The sequence below is a fragment of the Camponotus floridanus genome, unplaced genomic scaffold, assembly GCF_003227725.1.
Source record: "Camponotus floridanus strain SB8 unplaced genomic scaffold, Cflo_v7.5 scaffold39, whole genome shotgun sequence".
In the NCBI taxonomy this organism is placed as follows: Eukaryota; Metazoa; Arthropoda; class Insecta; order Hymenoptera; family Formicidae; genus Camponotus; species Camponotus floridanus.
In genome coordinates, this window is record NW_020229536.1 from 587,451 (window position 1) to 613,709 (window position 26,259).

The window sequence follows — 26,259 nt, forward strand, 5'->3', positions numbered from 1 at the left end:
TAAAAAAGCTCGAATCTCATGCATCTTCCACGACTTGACGTGATGGCTGACTGAAAGATACAATGCAATATGCTAATATGTTTATTGACGAAAAACATATGACTATTTGACGTAGTCTGATTCTGAGCAAAGTCTAACAGCCAAGGATCTTTACTTTGTCATTGAGCAAGATTTATGAACGCTGCAAATGTATACTTTATTTACAATTCATTAAACAATGAGAAATGTTCGTCTTTCTCTTAATTTTTCAAGAGATTGAAAACTCGTTACTGGATATATATCTTCTTACGCAATAAAAATCAGTATGTCTTTATTTTAATCATGCAAAGTGTACCGTGATGATGCAATGTAACACGAGGAATGAAGAATGTAAAATCATTTAATATATCCAGGAAAATAATTGTCAGTATCAGTTTCAATAGAGAAAACACTTTCGAGGTTAATGATATTCTTCGGATAAATAAATCTTGCGAATATTAAGAACGTTAAATATCTTTAAATATTTGTTTTAAATTGCTAAATATTTTTGATTTAATATTCAGAAAAATCACTTATTGTCAGTATCGAGTAAATTATCGATGAAATTTATATGTTAAATAAAAGAATGCGGGCGTGTGCGGGTTGATTCTATTTCTAAAAAAATTGCATTTCTTCTATTTCTACATCGATGCAGCGATTGATGCAGGTGAAATGATTGCACCGTTTCATCGCTTTTACAGCTTTATTTACAAATACCACCCCGCCAAATCAGCGTCATCTTGTTTTGTTTGTTAATCCATTTAACGTGTAATATATTCGATTGAAACGGCATTGATCTATATCGATTGAGGAAGGGGTAAGGAAGCGGGTGAAGGACGAAGATTGGATCGACAGCTAAAAATAGGCTACAATTGTAGAAGAGCAAAACCGAGGAAAATCTTCGTTCTAGCGAGAGATTTACGCGGCGACAAAATTGAAGGTCATATATAACGGTTTAATATCGAGAGAGCGAAAAAGATTGCTCAATTGTCAGATTTAATCGAAACAATAGAGCAATCAACATGTTTAATTATTGTTACAGAAAGATAAACACTTTTGTTCGATGAAAATTAAAGGCGGATTGATGCAATGTTATTCCTAATGTGTCACGTATAATGCACTGATTTGAAAATAATTTTATAAAAATAAATATTATTATAATAAAAAGAGATTTACCGAATAAAAGTAGCTCACTAATGGTATATATAAACTTCGTTAAATGATTAATTGTGTCTCTCGCAACCATATTTATACAATTTTTTATAAGCCGAATAAAAGAAATGTTTCATGGAAATTAATTCCAGTAATAATAGAAATAATTCACGACTGAGAAAAGTTTCGAAAATTAAAATTATATAATATCGAATCTCTTTGAAATAGCAATTCCTTCGTGTTTTGTCGCCGGTATCCTTAGGAATGTCGTCTCTACGGGAACTCATCTACCGTACGAAAATGGTAATCTAACGCGAAAATTCTCAACCTCATTCCTGAACACGGCAATTTTTCGCTCTCTCAAATGAAAAGCTCTCTTATCGAATTTTATTATTCGCTCCTTCGAACCTCGATCGATTCCACTAGCTGAGCGACTACCTGAGCTGTCGCGGGTTGAGACTCGCTGGATCTATACGTCTCTATCTAGGTCTCGACAAGAGACTGCACGAGCGGTTGCGATTCGCGCAAATATCGGTGGGAACAATGCCCGTTCGCTTTCGCGATTCGGAGAATTTTTTTCATAATTTTCTTTATCCTCCTCGCTTCCGCACACGCGTGACACCTCTCGCGTCTCGTCGCTCGCATTAAGTAGTAGTTTGGCTACTCTCGTTAGCAAAAACCGTATTTCGTATCGGCTACACGTATAAATTGTGCAAAAAATTTAGCATGATTAATCGTATAGGTAGGCCTTTCTTGTCGGAAAAGGCACGCGTACATATACATATATATACCTCGCGTCGCGTATTTACCGTGTGTCTCTCGTAGTGTATGCATATATATATGTATGTATGTATACATAATGCATAAGTCGTGTATACAAATACATGTGTAGATATACCATCGACAAGAAAAATGAGCGGTAAAAGAGTATGGGGGAAAGGGGGGTAAGTAAGGGTTGGGGAAGGAAAGGGACGAGGGAGATTGAAGAGCGAGGGATATACATCTAGTACAATGATACCCATAATAGCGATCGAAATAAATATCCTTTTGCACTTTAAATACATGAGAAAAATCTCTGTTGCTCCTCCTTGTACTTCCACTCTAACGATATTGCTAAACTTCGATTATGCCAAACAATACAACGTTCTTACGCGAATACTTTTTCCATCGAGCTTCATTTCCCTTCTCTCTTTCTTTCTTTTCTTTGTATCGATATGACTGCAACTTTTGTCATCACCCGAGCTGTCGTGAAAGAATCAAGTTAATTATTAAAGTTTAATACTATAAAACATTATTTGATATCATAATCGATACCAAATAAAGTAAGAAAGAAGAGAGAGAGAGAAAGAATAAAAAGACAAAGAGAGTATGGGGGAGAAAGAGAGAGAGAGAGAGAGAATGATAGACTATTACTTTATAAAAGAAATCGAAATAAATATATAAAAATTTCTGTAATACGAAATTAAACTAAAACTGTCTGGACATTTAAACATAATGGATTCTTTTTGAAGATACTCCTGTAAAATTCATCTAAAGTGTTAAGACATCTATACATATATAACGTTCAATGTATACGTATATATAAAAGTCAACGAGTAAGTTATCTTATAAATAATGTTATCAGAGTGTTACATGTTCCGAGCGTACTCGAAAGATCATTCGATTTTCCGCGAAATCTGTTATCTTCATAAAAAGCGTGAAACGCTGACTTGTCTCAAAGTGTCGCGAATCGTAGATCCCAAACTCGAAGAGGTAGTAGTCATTCCAATCCAATGAGATATTTTGTTGATAAGACACATTGCAGGAATCCGCTACGATTCGCGATAAAGTTCGCGCATTTTGCAAATATGTAATCTCGTCTTCTATTCGCTGCGAATTGTAAAACACATCGTCACCATGTGCAAACACCTCCTCCGAGAAACAATGGCATTATCGTCGCAAAGCAAGATACAACCGTGTGGGTTATGGTTTTTTTTCTCAGACATTTTATCAGAATTTATTATTATTTCGTGTAAACGTTTATAATAATTATAATTTACAATTACGATGGGCTGATGATAAATACAAATAGAACAACGTAATTTGGGACCAAGGGAGGGAAGGCAGGAAGGGTAGAGTAGAAGAAGGAAAAGGGAAGAGAAGAATGGATGACTGGAGGAAAACAGTCGAACATGCGTGGATAAATGGATGAGGATGGATGGATGCGGTTTGATGTGTAAAGGACCAGGATTAAGAGCAAAAGTCGTATGAATTCGCGTGATCGAACACGTCGTACTAGTATGAAGAGACACGTCGCCATCGCTTCCCTCGCGATCATCGACGTACGCGTTCGCACATACGAATTACTCTCATGTATGATTCGAGATAATCGAATTAAAAAAAGGAAAAAAAATAAATAAAAAAAATAAATAGGAAGAGACCCGGATTCGGTAAAAATTGCGAGAAGAGGATCGAAGAATTTATGTATCAAGACGCTTATAACGATGTTGGCGACGATGAAGATGATAATGCAGACGATGATGATGATGATGATGATGATGATGATGATGATGATGATGATGATGATGATGATGATAATGATGATGATAATGATGATGATAATGATGATGATGTCTCTTCTGACCGAGTAAAGTCACTGCTAGGATTATTAAAAAAACATAACGTTTATTTTAGAAAATTCATATCCAGAAAATCAATATCCAGAAAATGAAAAGAACACAAGATTAACGTTTGGCTTGTTGATTCGGGGGTGAGCGATTGGGATAGGGATTTATGTTATATTGGGGAAAACAAAGAAGTAGATCCAAGAGAAAAGGGCGAAAAGAGGAATGGAAAGAGAAGGATGTTATATTCAAGGAAGATCCGCGAGATCGATCAACAACGTTATTCTCTGATATACATCGTGACGGTTTTCGCATCCTGCCACTTTTAATCACACATGCACACACGCCCGGTCCCGCCTAAATTAGCCCCCGTTGAATTTTCATTTCAAAACATTTTGGATAAAGATAGAGATAAGAAGATCAAAGGAAGAAGGATACAAATGGGATGATACTCGTCTGCGCTTTTATCGTTCGACTTTTTTCTTATACAACGCTAAGTATCGAGAGACAGGATAAAGCACGAGATACAATGTACAAAAAAATAAATATAAGTGATGTTAGAATGGCACAGATTTTAACCGCGAATCGATTGTAATGGAGTCACAAGCATGGGATTATACTGTTGCGCAATTATATTTAATTTCTTGTCGTCTGTATCTCAATCTTTACTTCATCCTTTGTCTCGATCCTAAAAGACTCGTCTACAAAGAACGCAAGTCGCAAGATATTCTATCGAGATGGAACAGATTTGAGTCCCATGGCGATCAAAACAACAACGATAAATTACAATACTTCAATTACACGCTACATTCTCGCTCTCGTTTGAAGGAAGGAGGCGGGGGGATAGGAGAAGTCGCCGTTTAGATGTCAACATTCACGATTTGTCTCATTCTCCTTCGTTTTTCCTTTCTGTGTTTCTGTTTCTTTCTTCGCAACATATCAAATGACGTTCCTGGCGATTTTTAGACAGTCTTGTTGCGACAGAGACACCGATTATACATCAAGAAATATCAAACGACAATAGGAAAACGTTTACCCGTTCACGTGTAATTAGCGACTAACTTGTTAAAACTGTCTCCCATAGCGATATTACATAAGCGTGATGTACGTGTATGTTTGAATGTGTGTATATATATGATGTCAGCACGTATATACATATACTTAATTATACATATATATACGAGAAGAGCGAAAATACTTAGCTCCTCGTTTCCTGTTTTCTTTTTTTTTTCTCTCTTTCTTCGCGTCGGATGACGAGCGCGATACAGAGAATGTGTTTGAATAGTCTTTGACCTCCCGTTAGAGTCTCTTGCAGTCTTCTCTTATAATGTGAAGAATATATCTTTTAGATCCGTTTAGTACGATAGAAATACATCACGCTTCAGATATGATCTGCGTGATATACACGGTACACGTCGAACGAAGCCTCGCATCTCACTCCATATATATATCTCTAAAATGTAAAGGCAATTAATTTCAATACGTTCGATGATTTTATTCTATACATTGTTTCGCGCCCGGTCTATCTTAGCCAGTCGATAATTTGCATATACAAATAGACTTGCGTAAACAACTTCTTTCGATGTGTACACCTTTACGGAGAGGCTAGGTGCCGCGAGCTTCTTCGGATCTCGATACTCTACGCAATGATATTCTCGAGAAGCACGATTCGTAACACACAGCAATTCTCTCGCGAACCCTTGGAAATGAACATCGCACAAGACGAAAGTAAATATGCGATTATCTATATATTCGTGTGTATATGTGCGTACAATTTGTTCTCTCTCCATTCTTCTCGATCACGATACGAGTTTACTAAGTGATAAATATATTCTGTGGTGTATATATTATAATCTCTCTCGTGTATAATATAATAGAGAGACAAGAGGCAATGAAATAGAAAGTGCGAAAAAGTCGAAAGATTCAGACGCCAGGATCAGGATATATACGACGATCTAACGTGTGTAAATCTCCACGCTCGACGATGACAATAGCAAACTGAGCGGTTCACGTCTTATCCTCCTTCTTCCGCATTTCATTCCACAATCACACGAAATTTAAGAAGCGTATGTGAACGACCGCGACGACGAGCAGAACGACGACGAGCAGAAACGTGCTCTCCTTCTCTTTTTATACGATTGTGATAATAAGAATAATTATTTGTACGCTACTGACGATCTTGATTGATTTATCTCTGCGTTATAGATAAAATTCTAAGTTGCAGATAAAATTGCAACGCGATAAGGAAAATTCAAGAATAGATTTTAAGACTATCGGATTTCAGTAAGAAGGAGATAACCGCCAAGTTTTTTTTCACCAATTGTGACGAAAAGGAAAAGAAAGGAATTTATGCATGAGAAGAGATATATACCAAATTGCATGTGAATTGTGTGGAAAATTGTGATGGTTATGTTGCGGAGAGAGGAGAAAAGAAAAAAGATAAAAAAGATAAAAACAGCGAGAGTGTGAAAATCAAATTACCACTGATGTCGTTTTGGAACTTAATAACTTAATGTATTTGTTTTTTTTTTTACTCTCCTTTCTCCTCCTGCGTTCTTCCCTTCGTATAATAATATTCGTACTTGCTAGACAATGTGAAATTTAATTTAAATGACAACTGGGTATAATGTAGTAGATTCATGCGTGCTTTTCATTTTCTCATTCTCTTCGCTTCTTCTCGTACCTCCGCGTTATTTCTTTTTCCTGTATTTTAGGTTTTCTTTTTCTTTCTAACGTTACACTCTTCTTCTTTTAATGGTAAATAGCGAACAGATTCTGGGAGTAATGATAGTATGTTATCCTCTGCATTCCGTATCTCGTCCCAACGTTGTGATTCATCTTTTAGTACTATATCACTTTTTTGCTACTCGTGAAGCTGAATAATTTAGCGCATACTTTTCTTCTGTAATGTGCGTTACCGATGATCACCAGAGGGATATACGCTTCGACGAGACAGGGTATGCGGGAAAGGGGGAGATGTATGTGTGAGTGTGTGTTTCCTCCTGTCCTTTCCTCTGTTCATCCACAATTCCTGTTCCTTCATTCAAATGGATCAAACAAGGATTACATTTTGTTTGAAAAACTTCGTACCAGAGAAAAACTAAATGATCCATAAGGCTCAATTATTCCTCCTCGCCGATGATTGTTTCTCTTCGCACGTTTTTACTCCATACACATTTCATAATCAACAATTTTTATTCACTCCGAATATCGACAAAGCTTCAATTCCATGTCTAGGTTCAACTTTTAGAAGTATCTTTCCCTTAGCATCATCCGCGAGAGGAGAACACAATCAAGCTTAAATAGATTATTCGAGTGTTCTCTCTATGTTCAAGTTTTTCGAACCGGGCGTAGCAGCTGTGGCGGTGGCATCGGCAGCAGTGTGCGGTCGTAGGACAAAGAGAGAGAAAGAAAGAGAAAAGGAGAGAAATGAAAAGGGACCAATTTCTTTTTCAAAGAGAGATTTAAGAAAAAGGAAGGCCTGCGGTTAAAAAGAAGGAAGGAAAAGAAGGAAACGAGGTACGCGCGAGGGACGAGAGGAGATGGTGGACATGGGTGGATGGATCCGGGTGGATGGACATATGGGTGAGCACTTCAGGGGGACGGGGGGACGATAGAGAATAGGATGTTCTTATTAGGTTTAGAAAGGACTTAAGCTTAGGAAGGTTAGTTGTCGCCGCCCTCCTGTGGCTCGTCCCCATCGCCCTGCGTATCACTGGTCCACAGAGTGAGGTTGTCACGCAGCAACTGCATGATCAGCGTGGAATCTTTGTAGCTGTCCTCGTTAAGTGTGTCCAGCTCCGCGATCGCGTCGTCGAACGCCTGCAAAGGTAAAATAAACACGTGTCGGATATTTTTCATTCAAATTCTTTATATTATTCTTACACAACTTTATTTTTTAATATTAATTATTCTACTTTTAAATCCAATCTATTCACTCAGAAATTATATCATTTAAATATATATTGAAACAGAGAATAATACTAATGGATTATTTAGGAATTTACCTATCTTAATTAATAATAATAATAATAATAATAATAATAATAATAATAATAATAATAATAATAATAATAATAATAATAATAATAAAGGTAAATTCCCAAATAATCCATTAATATTATAATTATAAAAATTGTATCAAATGTACACAAGTATTCTATGTATCTTTATCAAAGTAAAATTGTTATTTTTAGCAAATGTTACAATACAAGTAGAGAGTATGAAGATGGTTAGTGCGGCATCAGTGGAGACATCAGTTTATATCAATATGTATTAGTAAAGAATTTAGAAAAAAGCAGATTAAGAAAAAATCAAAGATTAAATGGCACATCAGTCATACAAAAATTAATTAACACTCCAAGAAATAAGTTAAATGGGCCATTAAAGGATAAATTCAATGTCACGTCAAGGATTAGAATACACGAGAAAATGATAAATTTTAATTAATAAGGCTGCTGATCTTTGATTTATTTGTTATTTTATTACTTAATAAATATTTGTAAAAAATATAATATATAATAAATATTTATTAAATTTGTAAATATACATAAAAAATATAAATATTTATTTTTTCATTCGATATAACAGAAAAATACAATTTATTGTATTTTCTTTTCTTTTTATTAAACCGAATAAAAACCTAAATTAAACGAATAGAATTTATTTTTAGTAGAAGTGTTTTAATCAGAATGCATAGCCCTAATTCTTTTCTTTATCAGCAGTCTTATCGCGTACGCAGTTCAACGACGAGCGCGTTAATATACACAAGAACGAACTTATTAGAAAAAAATTTTCCGCATTGAAGCGTCAAACGCAAATTTTTCACAATCCTCCCTCTAACCTGCTTGGCTAGGTGACAGGCTCTAGCCGGGGAATTTATAATTTCGTAATAAAAAACGGAGAAGTTGAGGGCAAGGCCGAGCCTGATCGGGTGCGTAGGCTGCATTTTCGCCTTCGCAATGTCAAACGCCTCTTGGTACGCCTTCTGCGAATCCTCGACTACCGCTGCAAAATGCAAATCAGCCTCTATTCAGATTACACCTTCCACGACCTCATTTCTACGCCATGACCATCGTAGTAATAAATCGTCGAGGAAAGGAACGAAGGAGGGAGGGCGTAGAAGGAAAAAACGTATGAAAACTAAATAAAAGGAGAGAAAAATGCGAGCGAGTTTCAACGATTCTCCTCGTGTCTGTCCTACAAAGACCGCTTTGCTCCGAGTTCGGCCTTGAACGAATCGTATTCATAAGTCAATTTTCCATTAATCTGTCACGATGTGACCGAACCGATCTGACGTACACTTTTGTTTTGAATCATTGCGTGAGTTCATCAATAATGTGAATATTAAAAATTTGAATAAAAGTGATTATTTTTCACGATTATCGATTTGTATGTGTTACCGAATACCAGATGCTGCGCATGATAGTTATTAAAATAATCTCATATAATTATGGCGAGTGTTTTTCTTTCGTATCCTTAAAAACAATTTCCTAATTAAAAATAATAATATATCTCACAATTATGCTGTCATTAGTAAAGATATTTTTTAAATATGCACGTGTGCACATAATTTTAAAAAAATATAAAAATACTACGAAGAATTCTATAATTTTGGCAATATTATCATATTTATGTTATTATACGTTTCAAAAAAATTACTGAGAAATTATTTCCAAATCTATTTATGTATATCTATGTGTATATCAGGTTTTATCTCTAACAAAATATTTTTCAAATAGATTTCAGCTTTAACACTACTATCTATGTACAGTGATTTCAACATATTTCAAGATTGTTACTATGATATAGCTTGATAAGACGTTTTGAATTAATCAAATAGAAAAAAAATATTGATCTTTATAGAACAGAGAGAAATAAATAAATAGGTAGGTAGGTAGGTAGGTAGGTAGGTAAGTAGGTAGGTAGGTAGGTAGATCTGCAAATCAACAAAGCGTAATTTTTGTCACCACTGTGCACCATCACCACCATCACCATCGAGTTTCTCTCTCCCATAGAATTGCTGGAAAAAATTGCTAGAAAGAAAGCGATTAGTTCACTGGACGTGTACCTGTTTGGCCAGCTGACAGGCCTTGTCTGGGGAGTTGAGGATCTCGTAATAGAAGACCGAGAAGTTGAGGGCGAGACCTAGCCTGATCGGATGGGTAGGCTGCATCTTTGACTTGCTGATTTCGAACGCATCTTGGTATGCCTTCTGGCTGTCGTCTACCACGGCTGGATATTACGTGGATTATAAGCATGTCTCTCTTATTTGCGTGACTAGCACGCTTCGAGTAGTAGTACTTGGTATATCAAATCGATTTAAGAGCTGCTTAGAACTTGAGAGATGCATATAATATCATGGGTTTATCGCATCTCAAAGTATAATATAATAAAAAAAATTTTTATATATTTATAGCTTCTAAGTAACTCCAATTAATTAGCATTAGAAAATCTTAATTGCTTTTTCTTAGTAGAAATTATTGGTTGATTTCTCGAATCATTTATCGATTTGCCTTATTTATGTGTTCTATGCAACTCAATAACTCTTACGTACTTCTACTTCTAGATAATTTAGATATTTTCTCGAAGTAGAGTAAATCAATATTGTGATATCTGCGATTACAATATTTAATAATAACACATTAACTACAATATTTAATAATAACACAATAAAACTATGTAAAATTATAAACTTTTCTGAAAAATTACTTGATTAAGATAATAATATACACTTAAGAGCTCTTTTAATCCAATAAATATCACACTTGCATTCGCTTCAAATTTTATTGTTTGCTTTTATCGAAACTTGAAAATCAGTAAATATCAATATTTCTCTATGAACTTTATAAACTCCCCCCCCCCCCCCCCCGCTTCATATAATGGTCGTAAAAACATAACTTCGTGTCAATCCTTTAAATAAAATGCGAAAAAAATGATAAAAATTAATCTAAGAAAAGCAATTTTCAAATTCATCACTAATATTTACAATTATAGATTTGTATAAAATTGAAAATATAAACAAAAATTTTAAAAATACAGAAGCTTCCAGAAACAAACTATTTTTCAATAAAATTATTCTTTTACAATCTATATTTTACAAATTCTTGAAATTAAAATTCGTGTAAAGTTTTATCCGGGAATAATTTTCACTATATAAGTGACTATAAATAACCGAAGCATCTGTTGACGTAATTGGTATCACACGCAAGAGTACTATAAATGTTCATTCGAGAGAAATACACTCAAAAATTTACATACTATGTAGTCGAACACAATTGAGAATAAGATCAAAGTGAGAAGCCGTTTGTGAGATTTTGGCCAATTTTGCGAATATACTGCACGTTGTGTGATTTAATTTTAAACATCTGTCTGTCACTTGACAGTCACATCGATATCGATTGCGAAAAATCACTACGTAAGACGATCTCGTATTTCGAGAGCTCGCTTCTCACTTTGATCCGTTTCACGAGAAGGATCTCATGGATAAGCTTATGTGTAATAAAAGATCGATACGTACTATTTCTGGTCTCACCAGTGGCGACTTCTGCGAGATACCTGTAGTAGTCACCCTTCATCTTGAGGTAGAATACTTTGCTCTCGGCATTGCTAGCCTTGGGGATCAGGTACTTATCCAAGAGTCCCTGCAAAGATACAAATAGATAAATAAATAAATGCTAACATGATAATTGTTGAGAAAAATATTCTTCATACACGAGATATGTAAAATAAAAATGTCAAAAATAATAAAATAAATTCTGCTGTATTCTAAGTTAATTTCTAGATTTTATATTTGACTAATTAATAAAATACAAATTTAAAATATAAATGAGAATATAATATAAAAAATGATGTAATGGAATAAATAATGTTGATGAAGAAAAAGATTTAATTGTAGAATTATGTTGGGAAAACTTCGTTGATCCAGCTTGCTTCATTAATCAAGTAACTCTCTTATTTAGACAAATCACCCTAGTGTGATTAGATTGTATTTCGTAATTGAATTGATTTATTCCTGCGATGTCGCGTAATTCACCGATTCGTTCTAATAGAGTAATCAGATTGAGGTTTGGAGAATTAAAATGAAAGAATACGTATAAAATTATTTTAAAAAATACAAAATGTAATAAAATATTTTTAAGAATAAATCAGACAATTGTTATTTTAAATAAATCGGTTATTAATTATTGTTAGATAATATCTCTAATAATATACGAATTAATGCAGATAAAATGCAGAAAATTGAATGCGCAACACACTGTGCCGGTCAATGACGAGTCACTTGACGCTACGCACATTCATACATCCTGGCCACTTCTAGTGACGTAAGAACAGCGTTGGCCGACTAACTTTACATGCGCGAAACTCGCAAATAGCGAAGATATTTATTGCGCCTTAACATAATGCATTGACGCCAGAGATGATGAAAGGTGATCAGTCAACATTTGTCAGAATTAAATGTCTAGCGATATTGATAATATAAAACAAAAAAAAAAAGAATTAAGATAATTTTTTTACGAAAATTGATTCTTTTTAGAGATAATTAAAAAAAAATTATTTTTACTATTATTGTGTACTTTACAAAATAAATATCATGTGTATTTTATTAGAATCTTAATTTAATAATTTCAATATCGAACCTTATATATTATATGGGTCTACACAAATCGTTGTATCGATGCATAAACGTGTCGTCGTAAATTATTACATTGCGCATAATCGTGTGATTACGCGGCGCGTCGCAATAAAAAGAGGAAACAAAAAAGGCAAACCATGTTCGTACGTCGTCTGGTTGGCTCTCTCGCACATCGAGTTCACGAGCGAGAAAAGACCGGTTTTGTAACTTACAATCTTGGTAGTTGTTAATTTTTAATCTGTCACGACAACTTTATCCCTTTAGAGAGAAATAAAATCGCGGCTGCAAATTATCGAAATGCGTTTCCCCACAAGCTCGATATAGAACTATATTAATCTGTAATTAAACTTTGCGAGAAACACTATTAATTTCGAGATGTTCCAATTTTATTATTATAAATTAATCTTTTTCAATTCCTTGCGCCTGCAAGCTGCATTCGATTGTAATATTTCTGCTGCGCTCAATTCTAATTATTCTTGTTTCTTTTCCTACTTATTACAACTTCCTGCAATCTATTTTTAAAATTATCGTTTCGCAAAGTCACGATAGTCCGTTTGAGACAAAAAGACGGTCGACTTTTTCACGTTCTCCCATCTTCGCGCCTATTGAGCTAAAGATATCTTTGGTTTTATTAAACCATAGAGCGATCTATGAAACCTGACTGCGTCAAGAGAGATGCAGTACAATGTGCCACCGCTTATGGTCTATGACGTGCATAGGAGAGCGCGAGAACAGGAACGATCGTCCGACGATTGAGTTTTATAGCTAGATCTTGTGCTCCAATTTCACCGTTTGACGTGCATCTCGCGAACCAAATCTGACTAATCCTCTCCTTCCTTCTCTCTTTAAATATTTTCGTTGCAATTAACACTTATCTTTGAGTAAATCCTCGTACATAAGATTTTCTATATCAAATAAAAATATGTGTCTCTTGATTTATAATTGAAGCAATAATTGCGGTAATATGAAATATATTATTTATTTTACGGAGAGGAATATTCGTATTATTTATTGAATAAACAAATGTGCGAAGATTTTTAATATTTACAGATATCTAGAGATTTATCATCGACGAAAATTAAAAGAGAAATTATTTACGTTATCATACATTATCAAACATCGAAAAAACGGTGCATATTTTTTTCTTTTAAAACATGATACGACCTCGAGCGAATTTAATTTTCCCCTTAAGAAAGAGCCGATTCCATTTACAAAGCGGAACGTGCCATTTCCGGCAGTTTGAGGTACGTCCGTTTGAATAGGCGTGTCCCGCTTCCTCTTCCTTTTCCGTTTATTTCCGGATACTGGAAAATATAGTTCACGTAATGATAACGGAGATTGGACAAGATTCCGAGGATCGCGAAAAAGCATCTGGTGGCTTATAATTCACCGGAGTTTAATGAGTTTTCCGACTGACATAAAGCTCGAAAGGTCACGCTTTAATATCCCATCGTAGATGTTACGCAACAACAAGAGCCTCAAAGTTTAAAACTTGAAAGAGATTAAAGAAATTAAATAACAATGCATAAGTATTAGTAAGAGAAAATAAAAAAAGTTATATATAATTAAATTGTTGAGATAAATAATCGAAAGAATTGAAATAGCAAGGCTGCTATTTTATAAGAAACAAAAGATGCGAGATTCATTAAATGTTTTTGTATAAATAATACGATTCAAGGCTAAAGGAGAAACACATAAATAATAAAATTACCTTAGTGTTAGAACCAACATTTACCAGGACAATACGCGGATTATTCTCAAGGAGAAAAAAATAAGAGAGCTGGATGCTCTTTCGAAGGAGAATCGTGAATAGGAGCCGTAATTGATCCGTTTGAAATTCAATCCGGAGGATGATCTTCAACCTCTAGAGTAAGGAAGCGAGCGCGAGAGGTGATGGAAAATTGTCAACTACGTAAGATGATCCTTCTCAGGTACGGAAGAGAAGCGAGTATATTGCTTGCAAACGGGTTTCGACGCTCGAGGCAAAATCCGCAGTACACAATTCACTCTATCCTTTTCCATGTTGACATTCTATTATACAAAATGCCCGTCCGCTCCGAATAGATTTCTTCCAAATACTCTTATCATGAAAATTTTGATTTAGTGTTTAGCAAAAGATTGAAACAAAATCTTTTCGCAACTTATTTTAGCAGAATTTAGATGAAGAGAATTTTTTAATTAATATTAATATTGAAAATTAAAAATCGATCGAATTTATTAGGACATTAGAAAAATTTTAAATTGCGCTTCTTAGCGAATAAAAAATATCATGACAGTTATAATCTACAATATACATAAATGAGAACTCAAGAGAAACACATCTCCTAATTATTTTCTACAACTTGGATTGTTTTGCACGATAATTTATCGTTTAAACAATATAATTAAAACTTCGAATAAAGAACTCAACGTCAACACAGTCCGCGCAAATATTCCTGACGGAGTAAGCATGCTAATGACTTCGTAGATACATAAAGACGATATTTTCGTAATTGCATTTCCATTTCGTTATCGCGTTGACGATGTAGTAATGAATCGCTAACAAATACTCGCACAGTTAGACAGACGCCTCGTTTGAAATTAACGTCTCCGATTCTTTCAAACTGAGAAGAAATTTCTCGTTAGAAAGCGGATACTTTCTGACAATTAGACGACAGATCGATATGAGAAAGCGAATCCTCGTTATCGGTGGCAGCTTTCTTTCATCAAACTGCCAATCCTCTTTTTCTTTTTCCCATTTTATCTTGTTCGAGATAAAATGGAAAATTCGAATATCAGAAATATTATAATAACTTTCTCTTTGCTATATATATATAATATGTGTAATGTTTTTATTTAAAAAAAAAGTATAAATCTATAAAAACTCGCACATATTTTTCATTTTTAATTTCCATAATAAAATATTATTGAATAAAATAAGTTGCAGAAGAGGAGGCTTCAATAGTGTAATATTAATAATAATATTAATATAATTGAATAAATATGACAAGTGTGTTTTAGGCGCATGGAAAAACGTTTCAGAATAGTGATTAACTCACTGTGAGAATGAAATCATCATTCTACGATTATATGAAATTGATTATTTACCGTCTGTCGCAACTCTGCCCCTACCTCTTGGACGTCGATTACTCACGGCATATAACTCTCTTCGGACACCTTTTCGGAGTTCGTAACTATGTATGGAAGAGAACAGGAAACATCGTGACGGTTGCAATGTCGCGGAAAAAGAAACGGAATGCACCGGGGCTATTCAGAAATTACGAGGCGAAAAAAAGACAGTATCGGATTCATTAATGCGGAAATTTGAGGAAAACGCCCCTCTTTCTCTCGTTTCCAATTTGATCAGTATTAAAAATTAAAAATTTTGAGATATAATTGAATTCGAAATTACTAAAAATAAAAATAAAAAATTGATCAAGTAGTTGTGTGATTAATATATCACGCAAAATTTTTGGAAAGTATAATTTTGAATTGTCTACGTGACAACATTACGATATAAAAAAGTATTTTTAATAATACTATAATGACGATAAATATTAAATATTTTGGCGATATATGTGTAGAAAATATTAACCTAATATATTTGTTTTAAATGAAAATAATAATTAACTACAAAAATAACAATTTGATAAAATAGTACGTGACACTTTGATCAATAATTTAATATATATGACTAATTATTTAAAATTTCCAACATGATAAAAAAATCATTAACTTAAGCAATGTCTTGTAATATTTTTATTCACAATAGAAATATTAATCGTATCTTTAATTTTATTTAAATCCGCCATTATAGTAAATATGTCCATTTAAACTCAACATCTTGCTAAATATTAAGTCGTCAAATTTCTAATTATATAGATTTTGATATAATATTAATAAAATTAAATTAATGAAAATTTATTTAATAAAATCTAATTAATAAAATAAACTAGATGGTCTTTAAATAACACAATTTATTTTTAATTTAAATTAAAAATACGAAATCTAAAGCTATATTGAATATGTTACACTTCTTATGATTCAAATTTCTGGCAAGTAAATGTCAAAGATATGGCACCATTATGTTGTAATTTCCGCGATTTTGTAGACTTTGGGAATTGATTTATTGCCATAACGCAAGAATGTGCGATAAAACAGATATATATATTGCTACAACATAAAGTCCGCGCTGCGTCCGGTGTGAAAATTCATGATAGTGCCAACTATTTGAAACACGATATCGCAAATCCGAGTGTGAGAAACATCACGTGTGCGCGAGACGGAAAATTAATTTCAACGTACCAGCAGAAATCCCATTCTTTCGGATGTAAATTCACATCCCGGATGACGAACAAATAATGCCGAGTTCACCAGCCCACGTTTATCGCGAATTTATCATTGATATATTGATGGATCATTTACATTGTAAAGATCTCGTAGGATATTGAAATCATGCAGATAGCGCGAAATTAATATGCATACGCAAATACATAATTAAGATATATAGCGGTAAGAATGTCAAATAAATAAAACAGAGAGAGGAAACGAGAGACAAAATATAAATAAACTAAATTACAGATATAAATTTGCTCAAAAAAACGTTAATGTCGAAAATTATTAAATATTTTTTAATCTTTTTGGACATTTTTTTATATTTTAATCCAAATTTTTTTCCATTATTTTATACAATAAAATAATATTATTTAAAATAATATTATTTTATACAATAAAATAATATTTGTTTTATACAATAAAGTAATATTATATGAAATGATAAAATAATACTATATAAAATATAATTATATAAATTATATAAAAAATTTGTATAAAATAAATAAAAAAACCTAGGAAATTGACAAATATTGCATATGTGACGAATTATATTAACGGATCGTTTTATCAAATCATGTCAAGCTATGCAGCAGCTCAAAGGAAAAGGTTTAACCCAAACAGTTCCGCCGGAGCTCTTCATCAAGACCCACAGAGCCCACTCAATTAATCTTATTACGGCTTGATTGCGTGTGCGACGACTCGTGTCAATATATTACCCAAAAATAACTCTTGACAATTCTTTATCACTTCGTATACTGATAAAACAACGGAAATCAGTATTATGTCTCAATGTACAATGATGCAATCTCGAAGTATGCATTAAAAAAGAATCATTTATAAAAAAAAAAAGCACAAAATTGTCGAAAACGCCACTTTATTTTAGCATATAAATAATGAAACAAATTTTTATTTTACATGCTCCAAAAATAAATTGCTGAATTATCGGGGAATTACTTTACAAGATGAGGCGAGGACCGTTAAAAGCCTGTCTTCCATCATCTAGGTCGCGCCAAGACATTTGTTCAAACACGTTTATTCCTCGACAAATACACAACTCACGTTTTTTTCCTCTTTTTTCCTACTTTCTGAGCTAACGCGAAGCTTTTTTCTCCTATATTTCAATGCCGCCTCATCTTTTATCGTTCATGTCGCCAGCTTTTCTCGTCCAGAGCGACTACGATCAATAGCGGCAAGGCGACACAATGAGCCTGACCGCCGAGCAAACACATGCGCGAATTACGTATACGAGCAGTTTACGATAAAAAACGAGAACGTCGATCGGAGTAAAGACAAAAATAAAAATTGTTTCTAGCCATCGCTGGTTTTTTTATACGTGCACTCTACGCATCCGTATCTTATAAAAAGATAAATATTCGCCAGAAATACAAATATTTAATCCGACATTTTACAAGATTTTCACTAAAATTAACCGATATGATAATTAACCAAATTCCTCGTCAATTCGAAAAATAAATATTACTGTCACGGTATCCTTCAAATTAACGCGTTACTCGAAATAAGCTTTTTCAATTTACTCTTAGGCGAACACAGCAAATTCTCTTTGCCGACAGAAAGGGGCGATCGATACCTGCAAAATATATTTCGGAATAGATGAAAAAAAGGTGATATCACTTACCAATACGTCGTAGCAGATCTCGCGCAATTCCTTTTCGACCTTTTCCCGGTATTCCTTGGCCATCTGCTGTTTACGCTCGGAGCCCTCGGTCTTCTGCTCGATGGAGGAGATTACCCGCCACGAGCTGCGTCTCGCTCCTACGACATTCTTGTATGCCACCGAGAGCAAGTTCCTTTCCTCATTCGACAACTCGACTCCCGTCTCGGTGACCGCCTTCATCGCGGACGCCATATCGTCGTACCTTTCCGCCTGCTCAGCGAGTTTCGCGCGTTGCACCAATTCCTCCTTATCCACAGACATTGTGTCGGCTAAAATCAGAAAAATGTCTCAATAAACTGATAATTAAGAATTTTAATAATCACTCGGTCATAATTAGAGACACGTTTTTCAATCAAAACACTGTCGTACATATATTTTATTCTTTGACATTCGCGCTTAATAATACGTGTAAGTATATTTATAAAACATAAAATATGAGAATTTATTTTGAATTATAATTAGCAAATTTTGATTTCTGCAAAAATTCTCATGTTTTTCCCAACAAATAATAAAGACTTTTTTGCGTCGATATTGTTAGAAATCACAGAGAAACTGTCGATCAAAGGCACCTCGAGATACACGAGGGATACAATACGTATCAATACAAAGACCGATCGGCTTAGCACGCTGCAATATGGTTCTTTGGACACTGTATTCGTAAAGATTGCAAAGAATAGAAGCTCCTACACATGCATACACACGCAATTTATTTGTTAGAAGCGGACACAACTATATTTCGTCCATTGAAATACAGCTCGATGAACCATAGAGATATGCCTTCTTTCTGGAAAAGATCAATTTTTCCTTCCTCAGAATCATATGCAGTAAAGAAAAATAATCTTTCATTTACCAAAATGTTTCGACCAGCATCTGGTATCTTTTTTCTCGTTCTCTAAATACTAGAGAAAATTTTAAGAAGCTTTCTGTTTTTCTCTTACAAGTTTAGCTTAAATACGTTTCTAAAAAAATTTTCGGTTAAAAAATTACATATATTATTTACAATATTTTTTTAGAAAGTGGCGAGCAGATGGAGAAATAAGCATACGCTTTCCCAATCTCCCGATACCTGTTTTTCTTCAAAGAGCAGGTGTTTTGTATCTTGTAATATTGGTTTTTATATAAGTATTATGTGTATGTATTCTCCAATTTAAATATTTTCGAGTAACTTTTAATGTAAAAAATAGTTAACATATTTTTAATGTTCTATGTAAAGTAGACTTTAAAAAGGTGATTTCAATTATCAAAAAAAATATGAAACAAACGTTGGAAGTTAGATAAGAAAATAGCTTTTTTGACAACAAATTAATTAATAAATAATATATTTATTTTGCTGAAAGTAATTTAATTTATATGTCTACAGAAAAATTGAAAAATACAAAAAGCATTATAATCTACTATGCATATGTTTATTATGTAAATTTTTTGCTCTCTTTTCTTAGCAATTAATAAATTTGTCAAACCAAGATAAAGAGATATATTTATAAGATGTATTTATGAGATGTATTTATAAGAAGAAAGAATGTAAAATAATAACGAAAATTTTAATGTATTGATTTGAACTGTTGCTCCTACATTTTTATTGTGTGCGTATGTGTCTGAACGAACAAAATATAGCTTTAAATATATAACAATCTATATTTTTAATAAGGACATTTACTTTCTAAAGATATTTTGTATCAATCTCGTTTCAAATACAAGATAAATACTTGTGATATGTAACGCATTTACAGCCTATTGTCAATTTTATCCGATAAAATAATGTTCAGGCAGAATTTTCTTTGATAATTTAAAAAAGGCCAATTTCGAATTTTCATGATAGAAAAATAATTGAGAAGGTCTGAGTTACAATTTCTCTTCTCTCAAAAAAAAATTGTAATTAATCAATTTTCTAGTTTTTCTCAAGTGTAGCATTAATATACAATTTTATAAATAGATAATTATGATTATGTATAATTATCATTGTTCTGCATTCTTAATGCTATAAAAAAACGCGTGTAATTATAATCATGTAATTATAGTTAATAGCTAAAATATCTATTGTAATGTAATTAATGTAAAAAAGATGGAAATTACATACATGTATCTCGAGCATAACTACTAATCCAAGTGCTTCCCTCGGTCTGATGAGAATTTAATCGCCGGAAAATCAATGATTGATATGTACGTGACACGATAAAAGCTAGGCTATCAAAGTAACAAGAGGATTAGATTGTACACTTTCGCGTTTATCGCATTTCCGTGGAAAGCGTACAAAGCTGTCCGTTTCTCGAAAATGATGCACTATGAAATGCAGGACCTCGATGTCCTTTGAATATTATCGATCGAATACTATTATCCAAACACGTTACGTGATGTGAAGCTTTAGATATCAATACCATTTAATATTTGATTAACGAGAATCCCACAGAGAATAATGTTCCACAAATTACCGATGACAATCGGATAAACAGGATTATTTGCTTTTATGGTGCTTAATAAAATTATATTAATAATTACATGTACAACAACAAATTTTCTCTGAATTATTAAAATTTTATTCCGATTATTTTAAAAGCAAAAATAAATAAGATTTTTATTTGCACTTTGTCCATCTTTTTTAAATTAAGATTGTAATTTTTACTTTATTATAAAATTTTCCGGAATAATATATTATTTTCATTCAGAAGCATTTCAGAAGTTACATTTTTTACACATTAATCACTTTTCTCTAATTTTATCAGAAATGTCGATCCAGATTTACAGTTTATCTCATACCATTCCGTCTCTTATCTTTAACCTATCATTTTAATCGGTCACCGGGTGTTTGACGTATCGTTAACCACGTACGATTACGCAATTTACACAATCATGAATGTTAACCTTAGTTATTTAATATTAGCTAAGTTACTGTTTATTATTTATCGTTCTTTTAGTAAAATTTAAGAACGCGTAATAAATTTCACGTAATTGAATAGTTTTATTAACTGTTAAATAAACAAATTTCATATTACTCTATGCGATTATCTAAGATCTTAAATCATCCTGAGTAATAGGTTATTTGTAGCAGGTTCGATGCGCATTATTTCTTCTCCCTTTGTTCCTTTTTTGCTCGCATCTGCCATTCGGACGCAATAAATCACTTTAACGACTTGGCGACTCGGTCAGAGGGTCAATATCTAGTCGGTGAATCGCACGCACGTGTGAATCCATGAGCCGATAAGAGAATCGGTCATGTATGATAAACCGAACAAGCGAGCGGATGATTATGTTGTCATTGTGTCACACATAGGATGTACAATACTAAGGACACATCATTACCGAGAAATTGAAAAACGCAAATTATTTCCACAGGAGTTGCCACATGCGATCAGTATTATACTATAATAATAAAAAATATCATTTTTTAAATGTATTCTTTCTACAGATGCATCATTTATGAGACAGGAAGATTTCTAGAAGCAAAAAATATAGCATAGAAATATATACAAATATAACTTATCTAGTCTAAAAAAGTCTTTCAAAGATTGTCAAAATTTTGGAGACAAAAATAAAATTTTACAAAAAAAAATTAGTATTTAATTTTTAATTAAATTTTTGAATTTTTAAATTCTCTAATCTTTTAGAAATTTTTTCAAGTTAAAAAAAACAGTAAGTTCCATAAAATAAAAATCTAGATCTCATGTTTTAAAATATTTCAGTCTTTACATTTTCTCAATGCAACGTTTAACTAAATGCAACGAAATGTCGTAACGCGTTCGTTGTACCGATCGGAATGTTACATCGTCGTCGTAGTACGCGAGAGAGGAAACGACGATGATTCATACCGTAGAATTGAAAGAACGAATTACACTTGTGACTGGAAAGTCAGACTAGACGCATTCACGAAGGATATTAAGCGTAAACCGCATATAACATGTTATTCATAAATCATAAATCATGCAAGAAAAATCGAAAGATATCATTTTCGCAACAACGACGATCTTGTTATATAAATTGTTACGCAATTTTTTTGCATTACGATTTACGTAAATCTATCGAAATTCTGTATAAATTCTCGTAAATGCATGATAAATATTTGTGCTTTACATTGACATTTATAAAGATAAATACAAAAGAATCTTACATAAATTTACCACGCCTTTAAACATGCACGAATGCATTCTTGATAAAGATAAGAATAGAAATGATTTCCCTCGTGACACAGAAATGACTTCTTTCGAAAAGTTAAAACTTTTCAGTTTCTTTCAGAATTAATCTTCAAGCGAAGGCAAAGCGACATTATACGAACAATGAGATCGAAACACGCTCGTAACGCATCGAAAGATTTCCTAAGGGAGATGTTTGGCAGGGATGCGCTAGAAAGGATAATTAAATAGACAGTGTAGCGCACGAAAGAAAATTTTTTTGTAAAAATAACTTGTAAAGAAAATACGTTATACGTTGCGCTGAAAAAGTTTCTCGATGATGCACACCCAATTTCTTGCACAAAGTATGCATTCCTTCAAACCTGTTTTTAACAACTATTTATATAATAATTTATATACACACACACACACACACACATATATATATATATATATATATATATAATTGAAATATACGTTATTACTTTAAATATAAATAAAATCTTGATATTCATATTTTTATTTTAAAATTTTAAAATGAGCAATACTTTCATATTTTTTACTTGTGATTAATCACATTTAGATTGAATAATTTATTAAATATTTTTTGCAAGTTTAAATTCTACGAATTGTAATAATAGTATCTATCGTTAAAAGAAAGTGCCACGAGTGACAAGAAACACCCTATATATATATACGCGCGGATTGAGTACAGAATGAGTGGGTATCACATGGTCTGCGATGACTCATTGCTTTAATGCCGGTCGATGCCGTTGAAAAACTCACAAAAGAGAGGCAGAGTTCTAAGGGCCACTTAACCTTCTGAGGGAATAATATAGACAAATTCTTCCCTCTCTCATTCGAAAACATCCTTATAAATATCGAAAGATTTGAAAACTTTGTATCATTAATGGTTCTTTCTCGATATCACTTCTTTTTTTCTCATTTCTTTTTGACATTTATATTTATTTTCCTTAATTTCTTTTTTTCTCCTTAATTTATCTCTCCTAATTTTCTTCTCTCAAAGATGTATCACTAAATTATCAAGTTTACGAAACACACTTGTATCATTGTATAATTTCAAAATTATATATATTTAAAATTATTTTTTATATATTTCAAATTATATATATTTCTTACATTATTTCTCTCTCTCACATGTTCTTTTTCAATACAAGAATTTACTGAAATAATTTAACTTTCTTAAATAAAGATTAAAAAGTTGTACGATATTTTGCGCATTTCAATGATTCAATTTCCGCAAGAATGCAGAACATATCTCAATGATTCATTTACAACGACAGAGCGATACATTGAATTAATCAGCTGTTTTGGTGTTAAAATAATGCGATATTTTGCTCGCGCGATGACTAACGAGCAAAAGTGCAATTGCACCTAATCGTATGTGACTAAGAACATTTCTTCCTCAGTGAATCGGATAATTGTCGTCAAGGATGGGAGAGTCGAGGAATGCCGGAAGTAATGCCGGCCATGTCACCTGTTGTACGGGACGGAGGGGAAGAAATACGCGATAATAATACGTCGATCGCTATCACGCGTGCAATTTTTTGCGTAATTTTTTTCGTAATAATGCCGCACTATAGGAAACTTCGAGTGAAAAAATAACGAAATTCTCCCGTGATAATTTTTGCACGTGTATCATTTATCAAATAATTGTATAAATATATTATTGTTCACGATTTATATATATATAAAATTTTTAAGTCGATATTTTAAAATCATCAATCGAATAATCAAATAAATTTAAATTCTAAATTTTTTGGCGTATCTGTATATTTCCTATTTGATAAATCTTCAAAGAATCAAAATATTACATTTTACAAATTTTATTTAATGTCGTAAAAATGTTAAAAGAAACAAATTGCATTTAACAAATTTTATTTAATGTCATAAAACTTGTAATAAGAGTTTCAGATGTCATACATTCTCAATGTAATAAATCGTTTCGAACTGTATCTTTAATATACCTCTGCTTTTATATGTATCGTTAATTGCAGAAAGATTATTTTTCAATTATTAATTTCTAATACTATAAAATTTTAAAATTTTGATTCTGTATCTCGAAAATTTCTAAATCTACTCTATCGATTGTCATCATTTAAGTCCGCGCACAGAGTTTTAATTCCAAAAATCATTTCATTTCGATGCCTGGCGAATAAATCCATAAATTTCGCTTTCGCAAATCGCATAATAAATTTATGATAGGGCAATAAATTTAATGCTCGACATTAATACTCGACATTGTCGACGTTCTATATTTAAGCGAACGAAAGATTCTTTTATAAAAATAAGTGAGGCAAAAGAATTTCGTGCCACGGACGACGAAAAAATCCGAGATCCGGTTTCATAATACACTTCCGGTTTATGACATTCGCCGCTTTCTCGAGATGTACTTTAGAGAAGGGGAAAATGGCATTCCACGAGTACCGGGTTTCTCGAGACAATGCGTGTAATGAAAAAAACAAATTTCGATTGATAAAATAATTAATCCAAAAGTAATTTCAAAATACGAAATAATTTATATGTATTATATATGCTTGTCCGATAAACAAACAATATTTTTATGTCAAAAATATTCTTTTTGTTAAGAAGTAATCGCTAATTTTTTCTTATCCAGAAGAATTGAAAAAATAAATATTAACTATATAGTCTCAGCGATGTTAATTCCTTTCTCATTTTTCTCATTATTCTGCAAATGAATTTTATGAGTAAAAATAGCAATTTTTCAGTTTACAACTAAATTTCTCATCAGTGAAGTAATTATGAAAAATCGCAATTCATTAGGAAAGAAAACGAACGACTGAAAGATAACTTTGTATATGCGCAATCAAGGTAACAGAACTGCAAATTAGCCGTGAGAACGCGAGGAGTAAATTACATATAAAGATGTGTACGGGATATGTAAGGCACGCGGTTTCTCTCGAGAGGTAAACGATCTCGCGATACCGTATTCGAGGTCTATAATTTCTAAATCTGTTTCACATACATTCCTACTGCAATACCTGTCGGTTAATGAACGATACGTACATCGAGTGATAAATATCGATCGTCGGGGAACCGGAAGACGGAGCAGGTCGCGCGAGGAAGGACAGAAATATTGGGCGAGCGAGCAACTAAGTAGATGTATTACACAGCCTATATTTAATCGCGCGCGATCCACCTAGCTTCGGTGAGTTTAGCGGACGACGACGATGACGATGACGACGATGACGACGAGAACGAGCTTCGCCGTCGAAATATTTCTGGCGCGTAGAACTCTCGCAAAACGAAACGCATCTCGCGCGACGTGCGCGCGCGCAAACTTGCTCCAATTCTCACCAAGATTATCCGGAGATCGAAATTATCGAAATTATCGTCGCGTGTCTCGGATAATGGCGAGTTATTTCCGAGAAAATTGCGCGCTAGAATAAATCTTTCAAGTTATACATACATGCATATATAATACAGGATGTTGCTAAATTCGCGATAAATATTTTAATGACAAATTCTTTGTACCATTTTAAGACAAAAATTCTAACGCGAAAATGTCAAGGTTGTGATAGGTTTCAAATGGGAAAAATTTAAAGATCATGATTTTTAATGAAATTTTTGAATATTTTGTCATCAAAATATTTATCGCGAATTTAGGAACATTCTGTATCCATCTCTAATTTTTCTTTTTAAATCATTAGCAGTAATTTAATCGAGAATTTGTTTCTGCGTATGCTGATAATTATATGCTATTTCTTTATCAAATAA

General features: G+C 32.9%; 1 protein-coding gene across 4 annotated transcripts in view; it reads right to left on the reverse strand.

Annotated features, from left to right (window-relative positions):
* Positions 1 to 4,063: 4,063 nt before the first annotated feature.
* The window catches only part of LOC105248031 (14-3-3 protein zeta), a 46,937-nt gene continuing 24,741 nt past the window's right edge, over positions 4,064 to 26,259 (reverse strand). For 3 of the 4 annotated variants that reach the window (XM_011252574.3, XM_011252572.3, XM_011252575.3), the window contains exons 2-5: positions 18,359 to 18,666; positions 11,293 to 11,416; positions 9,844 to 10,007; positions 4,064 to 7,595 (exon numbers count right to left, since the gene is read on the reverse strand). In XM_011252574.3, coding sequence (XP_011250876.1) covers positions 7,440 to 7,595; positions 9,844 to 10,007; positions 11,293 to 11,416; positions 18,359 to 18,658 — 744 coding nt within the window. In that variant the 5' untranslated portion in view covers positions 18,659 to 18,666 and the 3' untranslated portion in view covers positions 4,064 to 7,439. Of the gene's footprint in view, positions 7,596 to 8,616; positions 8,781 to 9,843; positions 10,008 to 11,292; positions 11,417 to 18,358; positions 18,667 to 26,259 lie in introns of all 4 variants that reach the window. The other variant, XM_011252573.3, reaches the window with a different exon arrangement.